Below are 26486 nucleotides of genomic sequence, written 5' to 3' on the forward strand. Positions count from 1 at the left end.
AAGCGCCCACCAGGGGCCTGACGGCCTCTTACCGGGCAAAGCGCCCACAAGCTGAAGTCCGCACGGGGCGATGCACCGCGGGTGATCGCAAGGATGGTGAGCGAGCGCGCGCCGTTCACTCTCCAGGAATCGGCCCGACTTTCAGTTCTCTAAAGGATGCCCAAGCCCTGCGGGGATTTTGGGGTGGGGCACCCCAGTTTCTCCCTAATGACCCCTGGAGCCCTGCCTCTGACGCCTCGGCTTTGGTTCCTTTAAAGGGTTCATGGCTACGTGTGCACACGATCTCTCCCGGCTTCTGGTCCCCCGGCCCCTCTGTCTGTCCGGGGTTAGGGGTGCGTGTCTGCTGCCCGATGTGCAAGGACACAGGGAGGGACCCACCTCACCAGTCGTCTCAGGCACTGAACACCAGCCGCCTTTGCAAATGTTTCACGAACACGCACCACCATCCCTCTCTTTACATTTGACTTTTGAATTTATGTAAATGGATTTTGACGGGAAACTTTGTAGCCGTCATAAAAACCAGCCTCTCTCGGAATTGACAGAAGACAGTCTTAGAAATAAGTGCATCAGTTACAACAAAACTTGGCCTTCCGTGTCCCTGAAATGATGTGCGCGGAACAGAGCAGAAGGCCACGCCCTCCTCCCAATTCTTTCTCCCACCGACCCTCCCACCTGCAGCAGCCACTTGGAACAGGGAAAATCGATTTGCAAAGGCACCTATTTACTTAATTCAGCTACACCCAGTGGCTTTAGCCATCAGCCTCGCCCGTTTGTACAGTTAATTATAGAGCTAACTTCAAAAAAAAAAAAAAAGAACCGTTGTGCATAAAACCTACGTGGTTTCTAAGACACATGAAAACCTACAAAATCTGTTTCTTGGTTATTGCATCAGCCTGTCGCGTCGGAAAAGCACTCTGGTGGTGATCATAACCCTGAGGACGTCCCATGTGCCACCCCGCTTGGCTGTGGGTCTTACGCGGCCGATCCACACATGGTCTGTTCTGCCTCGGTTCCACCTGTGAACCCTTCAGGACACTCTTTTCTGCAAATAAATGGCTCCCAATATCGCAGTTTTTTCAATCTTTTTTTTTTTTTTAAACACTTGCTGACCCCTGCTCTATTTTATTTATTTATTTTTTTGGAGGGAAGGAATTAGGTTTATTTATTTATTTTTGGAGGCAGTGCCGGGGGATGGAACCCAGGACCTCGTGCATGCTAAGCATGCGCTCTACCGCTGAGCTAGGCCCTCCCCGACAGTGTTTTTTTTCTCTCTTAAAAAAAAAAAAAACAACAGATATTTCAAGGAACTGTTGACTCATGAGCTGAGGAGAATGCGGTATAATGGAATGAAAACTGGTCTTTGAGTCAGAAGCTGAGTCTGATTCTGGCTCTGCTGTTTGACCTTGGTGAATTCGCTCAACCTCTCTGGGCCTCTGTTTTCTTCTAAGATTTCTAAACACGGAGCACAGGTGAGTTAACGGCGGGGAGCAGTGGGCGAGATGGCAAATACAGAAAAGAGACATAAGTGTCTGCTCGCCGAGATTATCTGGGCCTGTTTTTCACATTAAGAAATGTCTGCTTATCAGATTTTCTGGTTTTGGTTCAACTGGACATTGAAGAAACAAGGATGAGAGAGGTTAACATCAGGTGGCCAGATCCGGCTGCTTCTAAAACCAAAGCTCCCAAAATGAAAGCTCTCTTGCCAGGACACTTGCAATGTGCACTTTCCACAGTCTACCGCCCATGTCTTCCTGCAGAGAACAGGGGACAGACGACCCCAGCGAGGGGGGGTGGGGCTCTCCGACTCGGTCTCTTTGCTCGGGGACACACTGAGCCGTGTCTCCCGTCCTGCTGATCTGTATTTCGGGGTTTGAGGGGAAGCTCCAAGTCAGGTGCCTCATGCCACCTGACCACTCTCTCTGGGAGGATGTAAAGGGTCCGCAGCTCAGGGGACGCGGACGGGCCACTTACCCATGCCTCTCTCACTCTTGGAGTTATGCTGCCCTCCGGACGTGGTGGACAGGTCCTCGGGGACCGGCATGGGTTCCTCACCGTCGTCTGCAGTGTCACTGACAGCAGGGCTCTCCTTCCCTGTGGACACAAGGAAGAGCTTGAGTTCTGGGGGAAGCGGTCACCCCGGAGGGTGGTGGTCACTGCGCACGGACCGGCAGGGAGACCCCGGGTTCGAGGGGACGGCATGAACTGCTGGATGGAGTGAATGCCTCCCCTTGGGGATCAGCATCCATTCTCCTTTTCATAAAACAGTATCATTGCCGAGCCCCCAGACAAGAGAACACAGACGCGAAAACCGGCTAAATCCGCTGTGACCCCGGCACGATGACCACGCTTGCAATTCTGGTGCGTGTGTACGTGTGCACACACACACGTGTAATTCCACATCAACGAAGATGCTCAGGGATGTATTGAATTCGTACAATGAATGTTGTTTTTCAGACATTCTCATCAACACCCTCCTGTGCCCGTGACCACAACTGTATTGCCCATGTCGGTGGAATCCTTTATATAAATCTTTTCTCTGCTTTTGACCTTCGATTGTTTTTACATCTTTTTTTGGGGGGGGGAGATAGCACTGCAGTGGACATCCCCTCAGCCGGCCTTTGCTGGCTGAGTAATCACCGTCGTGTGAATCCTGGAAGGTTTACGCCTGGGTGCAAAGCATCTTTGGAAGTTTGGCCGACTTTCCCCCTCCTGCAGACCTGCCCCTACATCCTCACATTAGCTTGCTTTCCACGCGTCCTGCTCAGGGCTCCACGTTCTGGGTCCACACCCCTTTTTTTCCCCCAAGAGCTGGGGAGCATTTTGCCAGCTGCCTAATTCCATGAACTTGGGGGGACAGGATCAAGTCCAGGGAACCCCACGCCTCCCAGAACACGATCTCCCCTCCACCTGCACAGAAAGTCCACGAAACACGAAAACAAAACAGAACCCACAGGGAAGTGGCTTATCCTTCGCCGGCAGGATTTTGCCAAATGCAAAATGCCTGAATTAGAAAACGTGTCTGCAGAAGCTCCCCAAATGGGAACCTCACTCCCACTCCCGGGAACTGGAGACTTGGTACAAAATAACCTGCTTCCTTCGAAACTGAGCCTCCGGCATCTTCTAACCTAGATGGAACCTAAAATCGAGTTGGGAGACATAAACCACGGGCAAGGGAGGAGCTGGAGTGGAGCCCAGGTGGGTACGAAACAGCCCATTGGGGCCGCTGGGGAAGGCGGGTTGACATGACGTTTCCAGAGGAAGGTCCGTACGAAGTGACAGGCGGGGACCACGTGTCTGATGGCTGGGCTGGCCACGTGGCTTCATGCACAAAAGGCGCTTTCCACACGGACACCCGTTCCTGCAGGACGGCACACAAATGATGCCCAGCAGACACGGCGAGGCAGAGGGAGCCGTTCCCGTGTGTTTGACTAAACTGCCCGCAAGACCAGGATCAACCCATCAGAGGACAGGCGGGACCCAGGCGAGGGTCCCCAGCCCAGGAGACGCCCCTGCCGGGAATCATTTAAAACAGGACCCGCCAGGCACCAAGGCGATGCTTTGTGGGATGGCATCGCGTTGCCTAGCAAATGCACGTCACACTTGCACATTCCAGCTCCACGGTCGTTACCTCAACTGGCATCTTTTCAGGGACAGCATCATTGGGGGCATTTGGATGGCCGATGCAAGATGAATTGTTAAAGACGGGGCCGGGCTCTGAGCTCCTTCCGAGGGAAAACCAGAGGCCAGAGAGGAATTGATCGAAAGTTCCCGTGTTACGCTCACGCCCCGTAAATGCGCGCTGCATGATAATACCGTCATTGCCCTGAACAGACGACTTTAAAAGCAGAAATAGCTAATTTTCTGGAAAGAAAATACACATTTGTGTCTGCGTCTAACGGGATCACTTTGCTGGACGCCTGAACGTAACATTGTAAATCAACTACACCTCAATAAAAAGAAATTTTTTTTCTTACGTAGCAATGGCTGAAGTCTTGTCCTTACTTTTCACCCATTTCAAAAATGGGGAAAAGAGAGCTCTGAATACGAGAATGAGGGACGCACGTGAGCCACCTGCCAACTCTTTTTTTCCAATAATTTCCTAGAGGAAGGGTTTTCCTACTTTGAAGATTTCTTTTTGCTTTTCTTGGGTAAGAATAATCTTACACAGAAGTTCAATATATGAAACTTTTTTTCTTTCTCTCTTCCTTCCCTTCCTTCCTTCTTTTTTTTTCATTCTTCCTTCCTTCCTTCCTTCCTTCCTTCTTTTCCTTCCTTCCTTCCTTCTTTTCCTTCCTTCCTTCTTTCTTTTTCTTCCTTCTTTCCTTCTTTCTTTTCGGGATAGGAATAATCTCACACTAAAGTTCAGTATATGAAACTAGTTTTCTGTGCACGGTGGGGGCATCTCAAGCTGGAGAGGCTGGAACAGCCAAGACCCAGGCCACTCACTTCCATGAAGACCCCTCCCCAACACTGGCCTTGGAGACCCACGCCAGCCTAACAAACGGATCCGATGACTCAATGTGCAGAGTGTGGGGTGCGCACATGTGCCTTTATGACGAACCAGTGTCATTATTACAGGTGGGTGGGAGCCACAGGTGCAGGCACTCAGTGGCGTGACTGTGTTTCTTTATCGCGGTCTTTCGATGGGTGATGACTCTGGAGAACTCTGGGGTCAGCTCGGATACGAAAGCCTGCAGGAGCCAAGGGTTGAGCAGAGAGAACCGGCACTCATCCAGGCAAGGAGTGCCATCTCTCAGCTCCGTGCGTGTGCAAATCCAGCCCAAGAACCTTCCTGCAAATTGAGCTGACCCGCTGTTTACGAACAAGACCAGCGACAGCGTGTCGAGGGTGCTGGACGTGCTTTTCAGCCTGGAGGGGATCCCGCGCGGAACGAGGTGCCAGCTCAGCCCAGCCGCTCCTGTGGGACCTCAGGGCTCTCCTGCCCATGGGGTAGGAGAAGGGACAATGATTCTAAGAGGCCCCAGGTCGGGCTCATCGATCGGGGCTCCCTGTGCGGGAGCAGCGCCCAGGGACGAGGAGGAACAGGACTGTCCGTCTTGGCACAGGTGTGCCGCGCACCCAGCAGAAAGTCAGAACTGGAGAAGGCAGTTAAAGCCACTAATTTAGGAAGTGCGGTATCTTTTTACCTCTTAGGAAAATGAAGGAAACTTCTTCCCAGTTTATATTTACCTCTCCTGCTTCTCACGTGTCACAAAAAGCCAGGTGCCCACCATGCGCCCCGCTGGCACCCACCTCGCCGCCACTCCGTGATGCCTTCTAGCAGGTCCTCTGATTTGCCTAAAAGCCCCAGAGTCTGAGCATCGTTTGCTGAGACACGAATGGCTTTTGTACCCAGTGACCCTGGGACCCTTTAATGGCTAGAGATTTCCACGGTGAATGTCGGCCACTTAGTCAAAACCTTCACGAGAAGCAGATGTATTTCTTGCTTTTAAACAAATTTACCCACTTAAATGCTTACAATGCAAAACCACAGGGAGATGAGAAAAGATAAAAAAAGTCAAGTTATTAAATCAAGTTGACCCATTCCAGATAGTGAAACAGTGTGACTAGAGCGGGAGGGCGTAGCTCAGGGGCAGGGCGTGGGCTTGGCATGCGCGAGGGCCTGGGTTCAATCCCCAGTCCCTCCATTAAAATAAAGATAAATTAAAAAAACCTAATCACCTCCCCTCCTCAAAAAAAAAAAAAAAAAAAAGCCAATGGCAGAAAAAAAAGAAAAAAGTCTATTAAAAAAAAAAACCAAAACACTGTGACTAGAAAAAAATGTTTAAAAAAGAACCAAGTGGCAAAAAAAAAAAAAAAATCTATTTAAAAAACCCAACAGTGTGACTAGGAAAAAAAATTTTAAAAATTAAAAAAAAAAAAAGAAGCCAACAGCAAAAAAAAAAAGTCTATTAAAACAAAAACAAAAACAAATAAACACTGTGACTAGAAATTAGCTGACCTGGGGTATAGCTGCAAGCTGGCTCTGGTGGAAACATGGAATCACTTGCCTCTTTAAGACTCTGTCCTCAAGAATAAAATGAGGCTGAAGAACGTGATTTTGGCTCTTCGCTCACAGGGCGGTTGTGCGAATAAAAAACCATGATGTGTGAGTGCTGATATACCCAGGCAGCTCATGGGATGATTCTGTAAACTGTAACGTCCTGCAAAATCAGACACATTTTCCCCAGGGACACGTGCACCGCCACGAGACGCACAGAACTGCAGACGGCAAGGCGCCGAGCAGGTAGAGCCACTCACTTACGAAGCACGGTATCTTTTGACTTCTTAGAAAAATGAAAGGAACTTCTTGCCGGTTTATATTTACTTCCCCTGCTACCCACGTGTCACAGACAGCCTTACCGATGAGACGTGTTTTGGAGAAATCAGAGGAGAAAGTTGTCTAGTTATCTCATCAACAGCCAACAGCTAATTTCTCACGGAGACTATAACGCACCTGTCGCTCCTGTGTCCCTAGCGTGTGAGGTTTTAGTCTACAATCACCCAGGTTAACGCAATTCCTGGGGGGGTGGATAAAAATGTTTGGAAAATAGACTCTCAGCTCCAGAGAAGAGGCGGGGAGCCTGCCCAGGGCACCCTGTCTGCCCCCCCCGCGCCCCCACCGGGGGCTTCTGCTCAGTTACTGAAACTCTCCGAGGCCCAGCGCCCTGCGAACTGAAGCTGGGACCAGCATCTCCCTCACTGGGGTCTTGAAAAGCCGGAAGGAGTCAAACGCCGAGGGCAGCGTTTGGTCAACAGGACGCTTGCAGTCAACGTGACTCACTCCACCACGTCCCTTGTTGGATGGCACAGGGCTACACACAGCATCTCTTGTCTCCTGCTTCCAACAAACACAGCAAACTGCCATTCAGAAAACGTCCCAGCTTTAGGGCCACGGGGGCCCGAGGACCCTCTAAGATGAACTGGCTCCAGCCCCTCCTTTTCCAGGTGCCACCACCGTGGTCCAGGAGGCCAGGCAAACGCTCTCGGGTCCAAGGCAGAGGCAGGCATGGGGCACTGACTCACATCTCAGATCCCATTTTCCCACAGGTCGGCTCTTCCCTGAGAAACCCCGCCAAAAATATCACGCACTCGTGGAATAAATTATTTGGATAAAGTTCTGAGAAAGAAAGAAAAACTTACCAAAAGAAAGAACAAGATGTGCCCTAAAGGAAAGCGTGTCTCGTCTCCCCTCCGAGCCTATTTCATAGCATTGTCCCAACACTGGAGGGGACAGAGCGGTAAATGTTTATCGAGTGTCTATTATCTGCAAGATGAGGGCTCAGTCCACTCGCAGGGCAAACCCCAGGGAAGACAGAACCCGGTAGATTGAATAAAAAAGTCAGATACAAAGTATTTCTCTGTTTCTCGAGTGACTATTTCACATGGAGCAGGTGGACCGCCACGACACTGCTGACGCTGGAAAAATCCTTCAGCTGCGGTGGCTGCAAAATTTATAGGGTCCCACCTAGAAAAATCTATTTTTTTTTCGCAAACCGATTAAGGGTCTCCTCTTACGGGCAACGTGCAAGATGCCAGCTTAGAAGCTGCCCAGGAGGAAGCAAAGTGCACGCAGGAGAACAGAAACCATGATGGGGTCTCTCTTCACCTTTGCAATGGTTCACACCCCGTGTTTCTGACACTCCAATCACCGTGCGCCGTAGTCTGCAATCCCGGGGGTTGGAACCCACTTCCCCGGGGCATGACCAGGTCTCCCCCCAGTGTAGACTTCACCTGCCAGTGGCTACAAGGTCCCGGCCAAGCCAAAGGAGGGGCTTCAAAGAGCCAAAGATCTTTTGTTTTTGTTTTCGAGTTCGACAGTTTGAAGTTCTTGTACTTCTAAAAAGGATGCGCTTAAGGGAAATAAATTCAAATCATGCTGAAAAGCAGAAGACAAAAAGCCAGTGTCCCTCCCTCCTGCCGTAAGCCATGCTTTCCTTCCATCCCGTCTTCCGAGAGGAGGTCCAGATTAAATAAATAGCACCCCAGAATTTTCCTAAGCAACTGTTAGCAGCCCGTGTTTCTGACATGTATGTGCAGGCGTGTGCAAAGCGTCTCTGTGTGTGTGCACGATTCGTTTCCATTTTAAATAGGATCACACGAGGGGGAGGGTGGAGCTCAGCGGTACAGCACGTGCTTAGCATGCACGAGGTCCTGGGTTCCATCCCCAGCACCTCCACTGAAAAAATAAACTTAAAAATGTATATATAAATAAACCTCCCCCTCGAAAAATCAAAATTAGTCCTTAAAAAAAGAAAAAAAGATAGAATGAGATCATACTTTGCACATCATCCTGAAACACCCTGTTTTTTTTTTTCACTCTCACGTACATTTTGGGTGTCTTTCCACACAACTACATTCACGCCGCCCTCCCTGTTAAGAGATGTATGGACGAGGGCATGGAGGTACCGACATTTTCCAGTGTCGGTCCCAACGCTGCCGGGAACGTCTGTTGAAATACTCCCGGGCAGGTGGGAGGGGAGGGTGTGTCTCGGGCAAGTTCCTCCAACACGACTTGAGATGATACAGATAATGCGAAACCTGAGGACCAGTCTTCACTGCTGCCAACTGTCCACCAAGCGCCTCGATGCCACCGTGAACAGCCAGGCTTCTGCTTGGTCTTTTCAAAGCCCGGAATGATGGGAGTGGGTGGCCAGGAGGCAGAGGAGGAGGAGGACGGCTGGGGTCTCCAGGTTGGGGGGACTGGCCTCTGCTCTCCTGCACACCTCCCATCAGCAGCCGGCAGGCAGGGCAGCCGCCACACGTGCGGCCCTGGTCTCCATCGTGAGAACCGACTCAGCCCGCGAGGCAGACCTCAGGAGCAACCTGGGGACCCGTGGGCACGGGCCGGCCCCGCCCGGAGGACAACACAGGTCATTCTTGCCCAGAGGCCCACCTGGGACTGACCATGAGCCCGAGGCCCTAACATATGAGATGCTGGAAACCCCGAGGCTGCTGACAGCCCTGGGGTCCCTACACCTGAGAATCCAGGGGCCGGGCAGGCCCGGCTGGACTGGCTGGTGGCCCACCCTCCTCGGCGTCGCCGAATGTGACCGGCTGTGGGCCAGCCCGGGGCTCACCCCACGACCGCCGCCCCCGGTCCTGGGTCTCCCATGATGGGAAGAGCTACATCCAACATGGTCCGAAGTAAACATACAGAGATGCGTGTCTCAGGCTGCCTTCTCCTCCCTCCCACCCGCTCACTCTTTTTCGGACACCTCCACTGGCGTGTGTTTGGGGGTCTAGGGCCGACCACTGAGTCATCTTCCCTCCCCAGGAGGACCCAGCCTCACTGGAACCTTGCCCAGCGGCGCTCAGACTGAACGGGAGTCCTCATGTCATCACCCAGGTTCCCACACTGGGATCCTGTCTAAGAGCTGACGTTGAACGTTGACCCCAATCCCATCTCGGTCTTCCGTTCTGCACAATCAGCCCTCTTCCTGCCCCGGAACGCAGCGAGCACCTGAGGTCCAGAGACCCCGTGGAGCGAGGGGTCCCTCAAGGTCTCACCTGAAACTTGGGACATGTCTTGACCCTCATCCGCGTCCATCGTCCTCAGGTTATCTGAAGAGAGAGAGAAAAGAAGGGTTTTAGCGGAGAACAAACGATGCGTAAGATGGGAGACAAGGAAGCCTGGACCACTTCATGACAATGATGAGCTTTCTTCCTCCAGCCCTCGCTGGAGTATCAGACGGGCGCAGACCCTGATCCTTTTAAAAACAGCATTACAAAGATTTATAAAAATATCATTACCGGCCCAGGAGGACCAAATTTGTTATTTATTGTTAATTTCCAACTGCATAATAACCCAAAATGCAAACTGACTGCAACAAAATTAAGCAGAAAATTAAATGGCCCTGGGTCATTGTAGGCACAGAATTCATTCTCTTGGCTGATCCACAGTTATGTTCTTTCTAATTTACTGAGCATGCATCGATGAACCTTGAGTCAGCTTGGTGACACGCGTACAATCAGCAATCAAAAAACGAAGCAATTTGTTGAAGAATGTCTCATTTACCCAGGCAGGGCTGCATATCTGAGCAGCTCCCGCGCTCCTTCCATCAATAATGCATACACCTCCGGCCTGGCAGATGGGCCAGGCGCCAGCTTCCCTCTTTGTCCCCCTTTTTCAGGGCCCTTGCCTCCGACTCCGCCAGCTCCCAGATGGACGCCGGGGGGACGGTGGCCAGACCCGGCCGGGAGGGCGCCCAGACCGTCCCGTTTATTTTGCTGGCAGATGGCTGCAAAAGGACACAGCCAGCCCGGAGGAGCTGCCCTGGGTGGGGATGCCCTGGTCTGTCCCCAAGGCTGTGGTCCAGCCCCCACGAACACCAGGGAGCAGTGGCCGCATGCGCCTCCCAGGACGCAGGTGCCCGCGATGCATGGCAGCTGGTGGCTCCGTGGATAAGAAATGTGTGGCCCAGCAGAAGGTGACCTGAGCAAAGCCTGCTCACTTCTCCTCCGCTGGGCAGCCTTCGGGAGAGGTCCTTCCCTAACCAGCAAAACCGAGTCTGTCTGTTGGGTCTGAATCGGGTCACTTTTTCCTGGGGGACCACCTGTGTGTCTCGGTGGCTCGGACGTGTGGATCTGAGCTTTCCAGCCCGGACACCGATGGAGGGGTCAGGGGCCCTCCCGTCTCCAGCCTGGTTGAAAGCTCTGAGCAGACAGAGGCCACGTGTGTGTGTGCATGTGTGTGTGTGTGTGTGTGTGACCGCTGTCACGGGGCACATGGGCACACAACCTCAGTTTCACCAACACCAGCCCTTGTCATGAAGAAGGTGTGCATTCCCGGATGCAGAAGGTTTCCCTGTGTTTCTGAAAGTCCCTGCACCAGCCTGAGTCATGACACCAATTTCCAAGGCAATTGTGTGCCTCGGGGGGGCAGCCGTGACCCCACAAGGGAAGAGGGTTCCAGGGCCTGCCTGGGTTTCAGCCCCAAGACTGAGGGTCCACACCCAAGCCAAAGCCAGGCAAACATGAAACCAACACCAGTGTCCCCAAAACCCCGTGTGCCCAAGTCCCACCTCCTTGGACACCAAGAAAGGCAAAAACCTGTGACTCTTCTGAAACCCTCAGAACGATTTTAAAGAAATAAGACAGACTCAGATGAGGAAAATTGTATTCCCCGTGCCATGCAGTATGAGATTCGGTTTTCTGAAGACAAATGCAATATTTTATGGTCAAATATCACAAACCAGCTCTAAAACAGCCTCATGATGACTGGAGAGCCTTCGAGCAGAACTCAGATCTTCCGGCAACCACTGTTACGTTAACCCCCCTTTTTTATTATGTTGACTTTGAGCTTTTTGGCTGTGGAAGTGATAGAATTTTTTCACGACTCTATTTTTTAATAAAGGCAAATAAATGCCCCAAATTTCCACCACTTAGAGAACTACATTTTTTTTTCTGTGTGTATTTATTTATAAACACACAAGACTTTTTTTTTTTTAGGAACAGCAGGGCACTGGACATTTTCCAAATAAACTGGTGTAAGATATTTTTTCATTTCATGTTACATGCATCTTTTTATTTTGCAAATATGCATTAACATCCAAGTTTTCTGTGGCAGAGACTGACTTCACCAGTATCCTCTTGTAATTCAAGTAATTTCCAGTGAAAAGGGAAAAGAAAAAAGTGTTCTATAGACGAGCTGAAGGCGCCCCATCTCAGCCCCGCGGGAGAAGGTGTCCCTCCTTCCAGAGACCTTTGTCACGGACCCTCTGGGTTTGCTGGCAGGACAGACTCCATCCACCCTCGCCGAGCCCTGCTCCGTGCATCCTTCCGTTCACGCGGGGAGACGTGAGAACACGTCCCAAAGCAGCAAACTGATGCTCTGAGCCCGTGGACGGGGTGCAGACCAGGCACCGTGGGGCGGGGTGCAGGGAGCGTGCGCACACACGCATCCCCAGGGAGCAGGGGCGAGGGTGCCTTCCTGGAACCCGCATCCCTCTGTGCTCCGGACAGTGGGGGTGTGAGAGGCGGACCACGGCGAGCAGAGGACGCTGGATCTGAGCCCCAGGCCTGTGTCCATTTCCACTGAATGTCCGTAACCCCGCCCCACCCCCATCCCACCCCCACCCCCATCACACGCAGCTATGTTGGGTAATCAGCCTCGCTTCGATTTTCATGCACACCCTCTACCCACCCTATCTGACAGCGGGGCCACTGCACCCTATTACGGGGTCCCCCCGTTCTGCATTCTCCCAGCCCCCCCCACCCCCGGGCCTGCCCTCACCTGGCCCGTCTGTTCTGACATCACACTGTGGGGTGGAGGGGTGGCCTGACAAACTCCCACAAACTTCCCCAAACTCTACATTTTTGTATCTCTTGGGACCAAAGGGTACTGACTTTTTCTTTTCTCAAAGCGACTCTGCTTTGGCACAAAGACCAGAGGAATAATGCACCAGTGGAAACCTGTCCGAGGGAAAGGAAATTCCTTTTCCTCCAAGACCGAGTGACCAGGGGCAGCCCTGAAGGCTCTCAAGAGGGACGTGACATAACATTAATGCGTTTGCAAGCCAAGGTCTGCATTTCTTTCCGATGGAGGGGCTGGGGATGGGACCCAGGACTTCCTGTGTGCCAAGCATGTGCCCTAGCCCTGAGCCACACCCTCCCCTAAAGCCAAATTCTCTTTTTTCCCCTGCAGGGAGAGGTAATTCGATTTGTTTATTATTATTGTTTTAATGGAGGGACCGGGGATCGACCCAGGACCTCAAGCATGCTAAGCATGTGCTCTACCCCTGAGCTACACCCACTCCCCTCCCCGCTCCCCCAGCCCGAGCTCTGCATTTCTCTTCCCCACAAGGAAGCAAGGCCCAGAGCCAAGTGGAAAACGGAATTCAGGCTTGATCGGATCTCAGTGTAAAAGAGTTTGCAGTCAGTTAAGAGGGGTTCATCCCCAAAGCCACTTAATAACTTGTTTCTGGGAACCTTCCCCGGCACCCAAACCCAGACCAGGAGGCCTGGGAAGGGAGGCGGGTCACTTCACGAGGTCACTGCAACTTTCTGCTCCACCTGCGAGGCCCAGACGGCCGGAGGCCAGAGCGCCGCATCCAGAGCGCAGGGAGCCCAGCCCAGTCCGTCCCTCACTGTCACCGCGCACTTCTTACAGACATGAATGCGTTTATTGTCTCCTCGGAGCGGGCCGTTCTGAGCCTCGCGCAAGGGGAACTGGATGGAGAGATAAGGGCGCGCCACGTGATGGAGGCGGTGGACGGCCGGCCCTCCAGGAGGGCGCAGCCTGGCGTCCCTGGGCCCCCACTGAGGACGGGCCGCTGAGCTGAGGTCCGGCCCCTCTCCCCCCTCTCCCCCCCGCCTCTCTCTCTGGAGCGGGCACCTGGCTGAGTTTGGACAGTAGGGGATGTAAGGATCGAGGACAAGATGGAGCAGAGCTGCAGGACCCCGGTGTCCTCCAGGAGACCTGGCGCTTCCCTGGGGACAGCGAGACCATTCAGAGGCCCCCCTCTCTGACCTCGCCTGCCTCTCCTCCCCCCGCCCCACGGGGCCTGGAACCTGGCCATCTGCAGGCCAGAAGCATCCAACAGCCCTGGGCAGTGCAGGCTTCCGAGCGAGGAGTCCGGGCACGTGTCCAGGACCGTCCTCCTTTCCACCCCGCCCGTGCGCAGGAGCTCCAGGAAGAGCTCGGGACAGACCGGGGGGCGGTGCTCAGACCCTCCTCCGCCTCCTCCCGCCGCGCCCCTCGTTTCTTTCCCACGAACGCCTCCTCTCCCCACCCCAAGCACATGCTCTGAAGCGCCACGGCCTTTCCCTACCCCCAGACCTGAGCCTGGATCCATGAAGCCAGAAAGCTTGTGGAGAACCACAACCTGATGATTTTCCAATTCACGAATTCACGGCGAGGAGAGGATGAAGTGGCTAGGAGGCCAGACGTGCTGTCGTGAGCCACAGGGGGCACAGAGTCCTTCCATGGGCTTTTCAAAAGTTCCTTCTCTGAGATGTAAACAGCACGAACTACATTTTTTTTTAAACAAACGTCTTTCCCCTCCCCTGATACCATGTAGGCAATTTTCTGTCCAGTAATATTTCAGAACACCTCTTGAGCACCTAATATATGCCAGAAAATCACAGTAAACAGAAGGATGTGGTATTAAATAGTTTTCCTGAAGCAACTACTGTGCACCTGGCATTTACCTGCTGATTCCAAGACCATGAGCATCACCCACCTTGTCCGCTGTTTTATCTCAGCGCCTGGCAGTGTCCACATTAGATCTCACACTCAACTCCTGTTTTCCTAAGCGTGCATCCTTAATCCATGCAAATTGACTGCATCAGGACTGTTCTCATGCAATGATCTCTATTCTTATCTCCATTTTACAGATGAGAAAACTGAGGTTAGGAAAGAAGTAGCCTGCTCTAGGCCACACGTCTACACAGACAGCAGAGCTGAGATCTGAACCCATGACCACTGGACGGTACCATTCCTGCCCGCCGGAACCTCACAGCCCCGGGAAACGGGTCCCAAATCTCAAATAAAGGGACAAGGATGCGTTACCTGCATCTTCATAGAAAAATAGGCATGTGCTTTGCAACACACTACAGTTCAGGCAGACTCCATCACAAAACTTCCACGATGCAGTCACATTCTGGCCATTCGGTCAAAGGTAGGCTACTAATTAATTATGTCCCCTCCCTGATGAGTGAGGTTGCCCCAGAGTTACGTTCAGGGTCATTTCCGCATTCACCCGATGATGCTTATTTTGAAGGGGGAACAGGGACCAAGACCATAATCTATTTAACATGCCTTGCATCACAGATCTCTTTAATAAAACCCACTACGCCTGTGTCCTCTCATGTTCAGACCGGTGGATTTTCTCTTTTGCAAACCTATCGCATCACCGTGAACCACCCTGTATCTTAAGAAAGAGAACGTTCCAGGAGAAAGCAGGCGCACGTGTGGGGTCTTTGTGTCCGGTTCGGGCGGCGGGGACCGGATGGGTTTTCCTTAACAACTGAACAAAACAGGTCAGGAGACCCTCACAACTTCTGAACACTCTTATTTCATCGCTGATTTCTTTTCAGGTTCCCCAAATGAGCTGCCAATCCACACAGTTGTCACCTTTACGCCGCCGCAGACATGCTGGCTGGCCCCAAGAACAATGCAAACAAGATCTAAACAGGATGGCGGGGAATTCAGTTTGAATTTCACCCTCCCCCCCCACCCCTCCCCCATATTTAACTGAGCCGCAGAAAAAAAACGCCTCCTCTGGCGGTTGATTCTGCTGTGAACCAGCTCTCTGAGGGCAAATTAGCTCAGATGTGCAATTCTGTCCTCACATTTTTCCCCCCACCGAGGGGCAGGCACTGATATGCAAAAGAGGACGGGGCAGGGGGGAGCTGAGGAGGCCCTTCCAAAACAGAGCTAAGAACTCTGCCATCTGAAGACATCCTGCATGAAAAGGTGCTTAATACAGGAGGAAAATGAACCACAAGAGTGTTTTTCAAAGCCATCATGGGGCCACCTGTCTCAAAGTGAGGTAGGAAAAAGAAAGAAAGAAGAAAAAAAAAAAAAGATGTGAGATATTAGAAATTTGAAAAGGGGGCTGGAGACAGTCTCCTGGGTTTACAGGTCGCTCTCAGGACGGGTGGATGTCAGGTTGGTCCAGGAGGGGCCCGGGTGCAGCATCCCTGCTGTGTGTCCCTCCCCCACCTCGTGCGTGCACCTTGCAGAGAGCTCCACGTCCCTGAACCACGGGCTCTCCAACCGCTAACAGCCACCACTGCGTCTTCAGCAATCCTGAGGGAGGCAGACGTGCCCCCAATTTACGTACACTTTTGTAGGACTTTTCCTGATCATGGCTGTCATCACAGGCCACTTCCTATGTAGCTTCCTCAAATAGAAATGCCTTTGGCCCTTCATCACTCCAGTAAAAAAAAAAAAAATAAATAAAAAAAAATAACATCTAAGTTTAGAATAATTTTTTTCCGGCCTCTTCCCGATTTTAGAAGACTTTATGCATGGCCAGCAACTGGAAAACAAAAGTGAGACCTACATCCTAAAAAAAGAAAAAAAATGCAGAAACTGCCCCCAATACACAGATTTACACAAACATCTCCCCAAAGTGCTGACCTCCCGTCATTATCAAGAAGGGACACAGGAGCCTGGAATTACTTGTGTTTCTATCAGGTTCAAAGATATTTTTTTTCATTAAAAAAAAAAAATAAATGCAACGTTAACTTGGTTCTGCACTTCGCAGGGCAAAGACGCTGTCGTAAAGAACACAGTGTTCTCATCTCGACTTCTCAGCAGGGACGTTGTCCTAACATACCAGTATCATCTTCTCTGGATGCGTTAAAAACTCTACATTAAAGGCAGCAAAACCCAGTTGCACATCCGTGACATTCCAAAGCGAAAAACGTACTTGCAGGACGAAGTTTCCACTAAGCCACGAGACTTCTTTTTAAAGCTACATGTTCTTTAGACCCAAGGAAGTAAAATTATGCTAACCCTCCCAGGGTAATCTGGTTGCTTACAATGTATACGTATCTATTTATGAACAGTAATTGAAAAGCTGTCGCTGACTTTCCCACTGAGGACATCATCTTAGGTGCTGTCACGTTTGTTTTTTGTTTGTTTGTTTGTTTGAGTGACTTAGTTGCAAACCTAGATGCAAACAGAGAGAGAGAATGTATTCTAGACTAGCATCTGATTCACTGAAGCTTAAATCTCCATCTACCTCCTATTCAACGAAACATAAAAGGCTGCTCCAGCCCAGTCTGTAATATGGGGGATTTTGTCTGCGCTCCGGAGAGGGGTGGGGACTAACACCTGAACAGCTCCGTAACCCTCCCCAGGTTAAGGCCACATGGTTTTCGGGCCCATGGGTAATTCTCCCGGAAGGACTTGCATTCTGACCTCAGTTCTGTTTACAACACCCACACAATACTATCGGCTAGAACAAATTGAAATAAAGTAACTTTTTCTCAAAATGCTTAGAAAAAAAAAAAACCATCTGTGTTTGCTTTTCCAAACGATCTTCACTGCCTACAGAACGTAAATTCAAAATGCAGGTTTCCTTAACCATCACTCAGTGTCTCAGAAGCTTCAGTACGTGGGGGATTTCCTTCACTCACCCCAGCTTCACATGCTTCAGCTGAAGTCAGGTTAAACTGTGTCAGGGGAGGCTCAGGGCACCCACGATCTGGTCACAGTGATTGCGACGGGCGATGCACACAGGAATATTTGCTATTCTGAGCTGGCTCTCTGGTGCAGCAACCCAGCAAAGCACGCTCTAGACTTCCATTTCTGTCTGTGATGGACAGAGCTCAGCACCAAAGCCCGCACGGCCCTGAGGACAAACCCAGCACCACAGAACACGTGACAGGGTCCATGAGGAAAATGATGTCCCAGAGGGTGGCAGGCCCAACCAGGACTGCTCGGGGCCTAGGCTGTAACCCACAACCTTTCGTCTGCATCGTCTTCATGCAAACCCAGGGGGAGGGGGGTGTCATCAGTGGAACCTCACAGAAACTTACAACTTCCTCATTCGCAGGGCTACAAAAATCAGCCTGTCTCTATAATCGGGCAGAAATATTCACGGGAGCAACATGCAGGGAAAACATCTGAAACAGTGCAGTCAGAATTCTTCTGCGGCCCTTAAGTTTAAATTCTTTCTTTTCAATATTTGACTTACAGTGATTTTATTAATTTATTTTTTTTTTGCAGCAAACTGGATTTCTTTTACAAAAGCCTGTCTGCGCCAAATTAAACTGAAAAAAAGTCTTTTAATGCAGGTTTAACACCTATCAGTCTAGGCAGAAGCGAGGAAACACAGAAATGCACTAGGAATTTCCAAACCATTTTTCTAAATTTTATTTTTATGGTTTTTTTCTTTTTTCTTTTTTTTTCTTTGGTGGTGCCAGTGGGATCACATGATTTTTAAATGGTAATTACTGGCCTTATCTCTAACAAGCTGAGGTCATTAGCAGTCGGATTTTAATTTAACGAAGCAGGGTACACAATTTCTCAATCCGCTGTCACCGTGAACCTGTTCGAACAACACTTTAATTTTCTGCCCTGCACAAAACTCAGTACAAAAGGAGGAGGGAAAAAGGTCACTTTTTCAGGCTAAAAGTGGGCTCGTGCCGGAGGGGGGCGGTCACTGGCACTTTGCAGTTTCCATTAAGAGCCCAGGGGACACTTCAGAATGCCTCAGAAGGCAGCTTATGAAAGATGAATCCCTCATTTTCATTCCTCCTCAAGATTCTAAGAGAAACATTTTTTTTTCCCCATCAGGTCGAGGGGAAGGATCTCATGGCCTGTTCCATTTGCTCCAAGTTCACCCAGAAAACCTGATGTAACCCCAAAAATGGGCCCGAAACTCAGGAATCCAAATTCATACTGGAACACATGGCTTTAGGAAAGGACTCGGATCCGAACCACGCTGTTCGATTTCAGACAGCTTCAGACTGCCAGAAAAGCGCCTGGGAGTGTCTGTGACCTCCCAAACGGGGACACAGACGTCCATGTCAGCGTGGATGGGGTCCCTCAAAAATTCTGTAAGCTGTTCTTAGTGGTTTCAGCCCAAACCCCACACTTGGAAGAAAGGCGGAGGAGAGTCAGAGGCGGAGGGGCAGAGAGGACGGAAGGGCTGGGGGGCCCCAAAGGAACAGCCTCGGGTCCCCCACGCAGCACACGCTGGAGGCTCGCTCCCGGCTGCCCGTCCATGGCAGCCAGCTTTTGGCGCGAACACCGGCAGGAAGGGGAGTCAGATTTCCTCCAGCAGTGAGCCGGCTGCTGAAGAGACATAAATCATTGCACACTTGAATGGGAGAAAACGAAGCGGGCCCTTCACCACTAATGAGGGCCTGCTTGAAGCCATCCGTTACGCAGTGGCCCTGGGCCACCAGCCATCAGGAGGTGGCGCGTGGGACCACCCGAAAGCCGAGAGAGCGCAACTGGCGCGTGATGGGCTCTCCATCACCCTCAGACAGCCCCGCGGGGTGGGGGTGCCCGGCAGGTGCTGGGACCCAGGCCACCACCCGCCGGGAAGATGGCAGGTGGCCCGTCCAGGCTGAGGCAGCAAAGAAACCAGCGACACTCACCGAGGAGCCTGTGCCTCCCAGGGACCCCAGGGTGGGGGGGCTGCCTCTCCCACCCAATCCTACCTTTGAGGGCTGGGGTCTGCGGACCCCGGGCTGCCCAGAGTCCCCTCGACTCCGCCACCTGGAAGGGACCCTCCGTCACCAGCGCCTGGCCCGCACTCCACTGGGGCGGAGAGGAAGGTGGACCGACTTGCCAAATATGCAAAAAAGGAGGGAAGAGTGTTTTTCTCTCAGGAAAACATGGGCAGGAAGGGAGCTTGAGTTTCCTGTCCTGACCAAATCGGGTTCAGAGATGATGCGGACGTCGGCGGCTCCGATGGGCTCGCGGGGGGCGGGAGAGGGAGCTTTCACTCAACAGGCAGCGTGAGCTCCCCCGCAGGCCACGGGAGGAGGGAAACAGGACCAGGCCTGGGGCAGGGATGACCAGTGGCCCCCAGGCCCGGGACTTGGAGTCCTCACCACGTTTAGCTTGGCCATGGGAAGCACACAGGATGTGTACCTGTTCCCTGCAGTAACATTGGAGAAGGAAAAAAAAAAAAACCCAACTGAACAGGCCCCCCCACCAGACCCTTCTCGGCAGAGACCCGCAGCGACACACACCGCGCAGGGCCGGCCCTGCCCACCTCTCCACTTGGGATCCTTCTGCAAAGCCTCTTTGGTTTGCTGTTTTGCTTGTGACCCTGACCGCAGCCTTCCCCTCTTAACGTCTCAGAGCGTCTCAAACATGTTCTTTAGAACAGCACCCAGCATTTCAAAACCCTGGCAAACACAGGCTAGTAAAACAAACACCCTGAATGTGGAAGGGCGTGAACAGACATTGCCGGAGAGGCAGAAAGATAACGGGGGCAGGGGAGGGGACTCATTTATTCAACGGCCAGGAACGCCAGTCACCCGGGTCTACGCGAAGGAGCCAGCGTCAGCGTCTGGGCCACACTACGGTCCGAGCTGCTGCCCTGGCCTGGGATCCGGCCCCTGGGGGGCCCCACTCCCCGCTCCCTCCTCGGCTGGACTTGAAATGTGTTTGTCCAGATCCCACTTGGACGGGTGCCTGTTTTGAGCGAAAACGGAATGGTCCCCCCTCGTAAGCCTCAAAGGATGCATCGCTGATTGCTCCCCGGTAATGGAAGGACAGTCCACACGTCTGAGGGCCCTGCACACACCAGTGGCCCCACCGGGGACCGGGACTGACGTTAACCGTCTCGTGGCCACAAGCAGGAGTCACAGCGCCCAAAAATTCGTATAGAAAGAGCAAGGAAATCACCCAAAAGGGTCTTCGCTCTCTCGCTCCCTGGGGCCTGGAGCACCTGACTCCCCATTCCAACAAGGCCAGGAAACCATTACTTATTTCACAGCGAGACGACTTCATAATTACAAAGATTAGGGGAGAGGAAAGAAAACAAAAATACCCCTCGGCGCGGCCACACTTGACACATTCGGGGTTAACTGCCAGCGTCTGAGGCAGACACCCCTCAAAGGACTAACATCCTTGGACCAACGCTCACCGTTGCACAAGTCGGAAAACCCGCCTTGTCTTAGCAAACGGTGAAAAGAAAGAAATTCCAAAAGGGGGGGGGGTTATGACTCAGGCCAGGTGCGTCTGATGCTGAAGGCCCGTGGCACCCGGCCCCCCCACGCGTCTCTTCCCACGCCGGCTGTGCACACGCTCGCATAATGTCTTTATTTCCTGTGTCTATTAATACGCACCAGGCTGCACATAAGCGGCGTGTGTGTGGGGTGTGGCTTTCGCAGCGTGGCTCGTAGTAGACAATGTATATAAACCTTGCGTCCTCTCCGACCTCAAGAGCTTGACGCTCACACTGACCATACGCTATCAGGCCAACCAAACGGGGACACACACATCCAAGTCCCAGGGCGCGGCGGGGGGGTGGGGGGTGGAGGGGGGAGGTCCCCAAAGCAAAGGGCACCTCTCGGCAAACTCTGAGTCCCCAGGCGAGTGAGGAAGACACAGAGCTCCCCAGCTCGGCAGGCGGCAGGCCTCCTGGCCAGGAAGTTGGCTGTGATCTTAATTTTTTTTTACAAGAGAAATGGCTACAAGACTCTCTCCTCGGGGCAAACTTCTCAAAAGACGTAACACACACACACACACACACACACACACTTTCATTTACGGACCTGAGGGCTCATCCCCCGAGACCCTGATGAAGGGCTGTTATTACTACGGTGCTTCTGAATTCCAGAGGATGCAGAGTTTTCCAAGAAGCAGCCCTTTAATTAAAAGAAGGATGAAGTGAAGACATAAGCCGGGTGGGGCGTCTCAAACTCCTCCCTTCAACTATCACCACGAAACAGAAGGGGCAGAAAACCTGACCATTCAGCTCTGTAATATGTTTGTGTCTTCAGCTCTGGTGGACTTTGAGACAGAGAAGCACTTTTTTTCCCCCACGTTAAAAAAGGAATAAATGTGTATGTCCATGGGAAGTTCTGATAGCAGATACATTATATCAAACCCAAATTGCATAGGATTTTAAAATGTGACACCACCGTTTATATCCACGGGGACAAATTATTTTATAACTCTCTCTGTATGTCCTAAGGTACAGGCAAGTATATTCCTCCTGGCCACAGATATTTGTGACTGTTTAAATTTTCAGCCACGTAGCAAATAATCTGATTTGTCCCTGAAACGATTCTGGCACATTCACTGTAAGTAACACCAGAACTGTTACTTTAAAAATCCCATATCAAAGGTGAATCCATCCAAACAACCTGATCAAATAAACATTTTCAAACAAAGAAATATATTCAAGGGCCTCAGAGTGTTTCCTGCAGGTTGTGGATTCCGATCAACCCATAACCAAAGTGAACCAATCCTTAATAGCCTTTAAATTTCCACCAAACTTGAAATATTATGCATGATAAATATTTTCAACTTCCATAATTTTCTATTTTTTTTTTTTTTTACTTTTAACAGAAGTTGATCTGACTGGTAAGGAGATATGCCTTCAATACTGGTTTGTGTCTCCAAGTTTAAACCGAGGCATCTCAAAGCTCCTCGGGGAGCAGGGTGGGAGCCTGTGAGTGTGTGAGAGAGGGAGACACACACACACACACACACACATACACACACGGCCTGGAAACGCACTCCGGCGGCCGCTGCTGCCCAGACAGAATGGAAACTGCATTTGCAAGCGGTGTCTGCTCAGACCCTGGGAATGGTGACCCTTCTCTTTCGCCCTCATTGCGTCTCATCTGTGCCACACTCGGTGCCTCCAAGTTAGAAGGAAAAATACAATCACAGCTTCAGGAAGCTTCCTTAGGAATCAGCCAGGATCCCTGACAAATTTGTAGAAACACATTTCAGAGTCGCAAGGAACCCGGTGCCTTTTCACCGAGGGGTTTCCTAACCGCGAGGGCCAGACATGGCCCTCAGCAAAAGTACCACCAACTTTTCCACACCGGGATCATTCCTATTTTGCAAAAAGCGAGCTCAGACTCGATCAAGTTATTTTACAGCCGGAGCAAAAATGCCTCGCCTCAAAAATAAGACAAGAAAGCTCCAGCGGAATGACTTTATGTAAAGGCTGACTTCCGCGATCTCACTGCATAAGCCTGCATCAATTTAAATACGGCTGGGAGCCAGAAGGTCCTCCTCATGGTGGCAGCGGGGCGGCTCAGAAGTGTCCCCCTGCCGGCCTGGACCTTCACGCAGCTCGAAGTGGCCGAGGTTTTGGCGAAGGTCGCCGCTCTCCCCGTCCCCGGAAAGGAGAAGCTGACCAGGGCGAACCCAGGCGGCACCCACCTGCGCCTCCTTTCTTTCCCTCTGTCTCTCCTTCTCCGTCCATCAGCTGCCCCAAGTTTTCCTACTGAAATTCCATCGCAAAGCACTCACGTGGACTCGGGCGTCGCACTTCGGGGGGGTCCGCAGCGGGTCCTCAGAGCCGGGCTCCTCCGCCCCGCGGGCGCGCCCGATCGGCTGCCCCGCCGCGGCCAAGGGTCCCGCGCGGGTCTCGGCTGCGCCCCGCGGGGCCCCAGGGACCGTCACCGCAGTCGCCGCCCCGGGCGCGGGCCGCGCGGGCACTTGTCAGGGCGCCCGGCTCGCCGGGCCGCCGAGCTCTTCCCGGCTTTCTTTCACAATGACTTCCTGAAGTTGCTCACTCGCACGGTTCCCCATTTCTCCGCCGCGCTCCCCACCCCACCCCCCTCCCCGCCGCCGGCTCCGACCCGGCGCCCGCGCTCCCGGCCGGCCGCCCGTCCCGCGCGCACAGCGCCGCCCACGGGCCGCGCTCCGGGGCCCCCTGCGCGCCGCGCCCCCGCCGGCCCGCGCTCCCCACCTGCGGGGGTGCGTCCGCCGCGCCGGCCGGGCTGCACCGGAGCGGGGATGGGAGAGCCCTCGGCGCGGGGCGCGGGGCTTGGGGATGGGAGACTCCCCCGGAGCGGGGCGCGGGGCGCGTGGATCGGAGAGGGACTCGGAGGGGGCGCGGGGCACCGAGCGACACATGGAGCCGGGCACGGAGCGGGGCGCGCCGCCGGCCCGCCCGCAACTCCGGGGCCGCGCGCACAAACTTTACTGCGTGGCCGGGTCGCACGCACCCCCGCCCCGGCGGGGCCCCCGAGGCGGCGGGGCGCGCGGGCCGTACCTGCTGGCCCTCCGCCCGCTGCCGCCCGCTCGCCCGCGCCCGGCTCCCCCCACCCCGCCCCGCGCCACCGCGCTTTCCCATGCCAGCGCCGCGTCGCGGTGGCCAGCGGTGGCCGGCGGTGGCCGGCGCTCCCGGGCTGGGGCCCCCGGCGGCGACGCCGGCCGCCGCGCCACGGGAACCGCGCTTAACCCTCGGACCACGCGCGCGGGGCGGGCGTGCTCCCGGGGACCCGCCGCCCCGCGTCCCGGGCCGTCCCTCTGGGCACCCGCCTGCTCGCCCCGGCGGGTGGGGGGGACTCGGGACCCCGAACAGCACTTTCCCCAACGTCTGGGGACGCCCGCTGCCCACCCGGCCCCCTTCCCTCGCCCCGGGGCCACTTCGCTTCCAGGCTCCGGCTGCGACCCCAGGCGCTGAGTGCCCACCCGAGGGGGGTGGGCAAAGTTGATCCTCGGCAAGTCAGGGGAAGGTGCAGTTCATTTTCCCAGACAACCAATGGAATACCTCTCGCGTCTTCCCTCCCACCTGCTCGAGGCAGAAGTTAGGATCGCGCCTTCCATCTTGGCCTGTGTGCACACGCGAGTGCGAAAGGGCGGCAGCGGGGCAGCTGGTGCGGCGGGCAGACCTGCAGCCCGGTCCCCGGCGGGCTCGGTGCACCTCGGGCCTCCCCCTCCCCGCTCCCCGGAGCCGCGTGGAAGCGGCGCCGTGTGTCGGTTCAAACAGGAATGCCGGCTCTGACGGCGCACCTCTTCGCCCTCCGCGAGGAATCCATCATTCTGACTAGGCGGGCCCCACCCGAGCAGGAGTCAGGCAAGGGTGTTCAATCTGAGCAGAAGAGGGGAGAGCCACGAATTCTGCAAATGCACCCCGCGCCCTCGCGAGCTCTGGGGGAGGGACTGGGCTGCGGGAGTCGAGGCCCCTGCCCTGTAAGACTTGCAGGGCGCATCCGGCAGGGACAGACAAGTGCCCGGAGCATCGCTGTGGGCAGCACACCTGCACCCAGGGTCGTTCCCGGGAAGAGGGACACAGGGCGCCGTGGGCCTTGAAGGGGAGCGCGTGCGGGACTTCCAAGTGCCCTGGTCTGCCTACTAGCCAAGGGCCCGGCAGCTGAGTGTCACCGCCAAAGGCGGTGGCCTGTGTGAAGAGGCTGCAGGTGGCAGGGCCGGGCACCCTGGTGACCTCCAAGCCCCTGCCATCCCGGCCCCAGGAGAAGGCTCTTCTCCCCTCCATGAGCTTCAAACAGCGTCACATTCTCCCTGGACCACTTAAGCAATAGGATTCCTCAGTTGGTCCTGAAATTCCGCTGTGTTGCGCCCCAGCCAGCTAACTCCCTGCTTACGGCCAGAGGAGGCGGGACTAGTAAAAGGTTCTCTGACTTAATTCCTAGACCTTCCCTTACCTCTGTGGCCTTGGGCAAGTTCCTGAACCTCCCCGACCCTCGTCTTCTTTATCTGCAAAAGAATTCAATGCTACTCCATCTTTAAGGGTCCTTGCCAAGATTAAATTAGGCAAGAAACATGAGGTGCAAGGCCCGAAGGGACGCTGATGGTGCAGTGGAGGGGTTGTGACACACGCCTCCAGTTCTTGGATGAGGGCAGTTCCCTTAGCCACCCCCCCCATCCCGCCCCAGGCTTCTCTCTAAACAGGTGCCGTGGTCCCCAGCAGTGGGGGTCAAGGACTCAGACATGGACTTCTGGCCAAGGCAGATCTACCTAAGACAGAAGAGCAGGGGGCTAGGAGCCCAGATGGTTTGGGCTGTGTGATCTTGACCGACGACCTTAACCTCTCTGAGCCTCTGTCTCCCCGTCTATAAATATAATTATTAACCGGGGGGTCTTATCAAGACGGGGAGCAAACAGAGAAAAATCAGTTTCCAGACAGGTGGAACAGAAGGAACGAGACAGCAATAAAAACCCACTGGAGGAGAAAACGTATCAGTGGAAATTGAAACCGGGTGCTCCTTTTAAAAATTATAATTCTAAAGTTGTTTTCTTTCTTCGGCAATATACGTATCTAGCTGTTTTCAGAAGGTTAGAATGTTTAATAACAGCTTGGTTTATTCAGCCAATGACTGCTACATTACCACTTTTTTTTTCTTTTCTAGGTAATCTTTTCAGAAGAATAAAGAATGCCTATAAAATTAATCAAAGGCTATTTATTCAGAGCTTACTGTTATAATCAGGGAGGCAGCTCCTGGCACTTCTGTTCTGGCAGAGATGACAGGGGATTTTAAAATCTTTTTTTTTTTTTTTGTATGTGGAGGTACCAGGGATCGGACCCAGGATGTCGTGCATGCTAAGCATGCGCTCTACCACTGAGCTATACCGTCCCCTCGGCAAAGGGTTTTAAAGGAGTGTGGGTTTTATGGGGTTAAAGGGCGAGTGAGGTGAAAAGATACAGTGAATAGTTTTGTTTCTTCCTAGCTGTGTGAGTCTTGGCAGCTTACTTGACCTCTCTGAGTTTGTCATGTGTATACCGACAAAGAACATACCTATTTTCCAGTGGTGTCGCTGGAATTCACTGGAGTTAAATGAGATAATGTACACAGGAAGCTATTATCACGATGGCATTTTTCCTTCAATTAATAAAATGTTAAACAGCAAAGCAATGAGCATCTCTTTTTTTTTTTTCCCCAGCAATTGGGAAAGAGCAAGTGTATTTAAATAACAGGAAAAGTGGGGGTTTTTTGTGGGTAATAAACAAAATTCTATTCACCTTCCTGCTGTGTGAACTTGATACGCAATGCTTGTGGTTTCGCCTGAAAAGGACCGTCGACTTGAGAAGAAAGACCGAGGGCCTGGATGCAACTTCCACGAGAAGGACTCTGGC

At 53.1% G+C, this 26486-nt stretch overlaps 1 protein-coding gene across 11 annotated transcripts in view; it reads right to left on the reverse strand.

The window, feature by feature from the left end:
• Nucleotides 1-24489, reverse strand: part of IKZF1 (IKAROS family zinc finger 1) — an 87601-nt gene extending 63112 nt beyond the window's left edge. For 2 of the 11 annotated variants that reach the window (XM_064482360.1, XM_064482353.1), the window contains exons 1-3: nt 22823-23188; nt 9511-9564; nt 1972-2091 (exon numbers count right to left, since the gene is read on the reverse strand). In XM_064482360.1, coding sequence (XP_064338430.1) covers nt 1972-2091; nt 9511-9564; nt 22823-22865 — 217 coding nt within the window. In that variant the 5' untranslated portion in view covers nt 22866-23188. Of the gene's footprint in view, nt 1-1971; nt 2092-9510; nt 9565-13780; nt 13972-19125; nt 19636-22822; nt 23194-24161; nt 24368-24403 lie in introns of those variants that run through there. The other 9 variants (XM_064482358.1, XM_064482357.1, XM_064482356.1 and 6 more) reach the window with 9 other exon arrangements.
• Nucleotides 24490-26486: the final 1997 nt, after the last annotated feature.

This window comes from Camelus dromedarius, chromosome 35 (genome assembly GCF_036321535.1).
Source record: "Camelus dromedarius isolate mCamDro1 chromosome 35, mCamDro1.pat, whole genome shotgun sequence".
NCBI lineage: Eukaryota > Metazoa > Chordata > Mammalia > Artiodactyla > Camelidae > Camelus > Camelus dromedarius.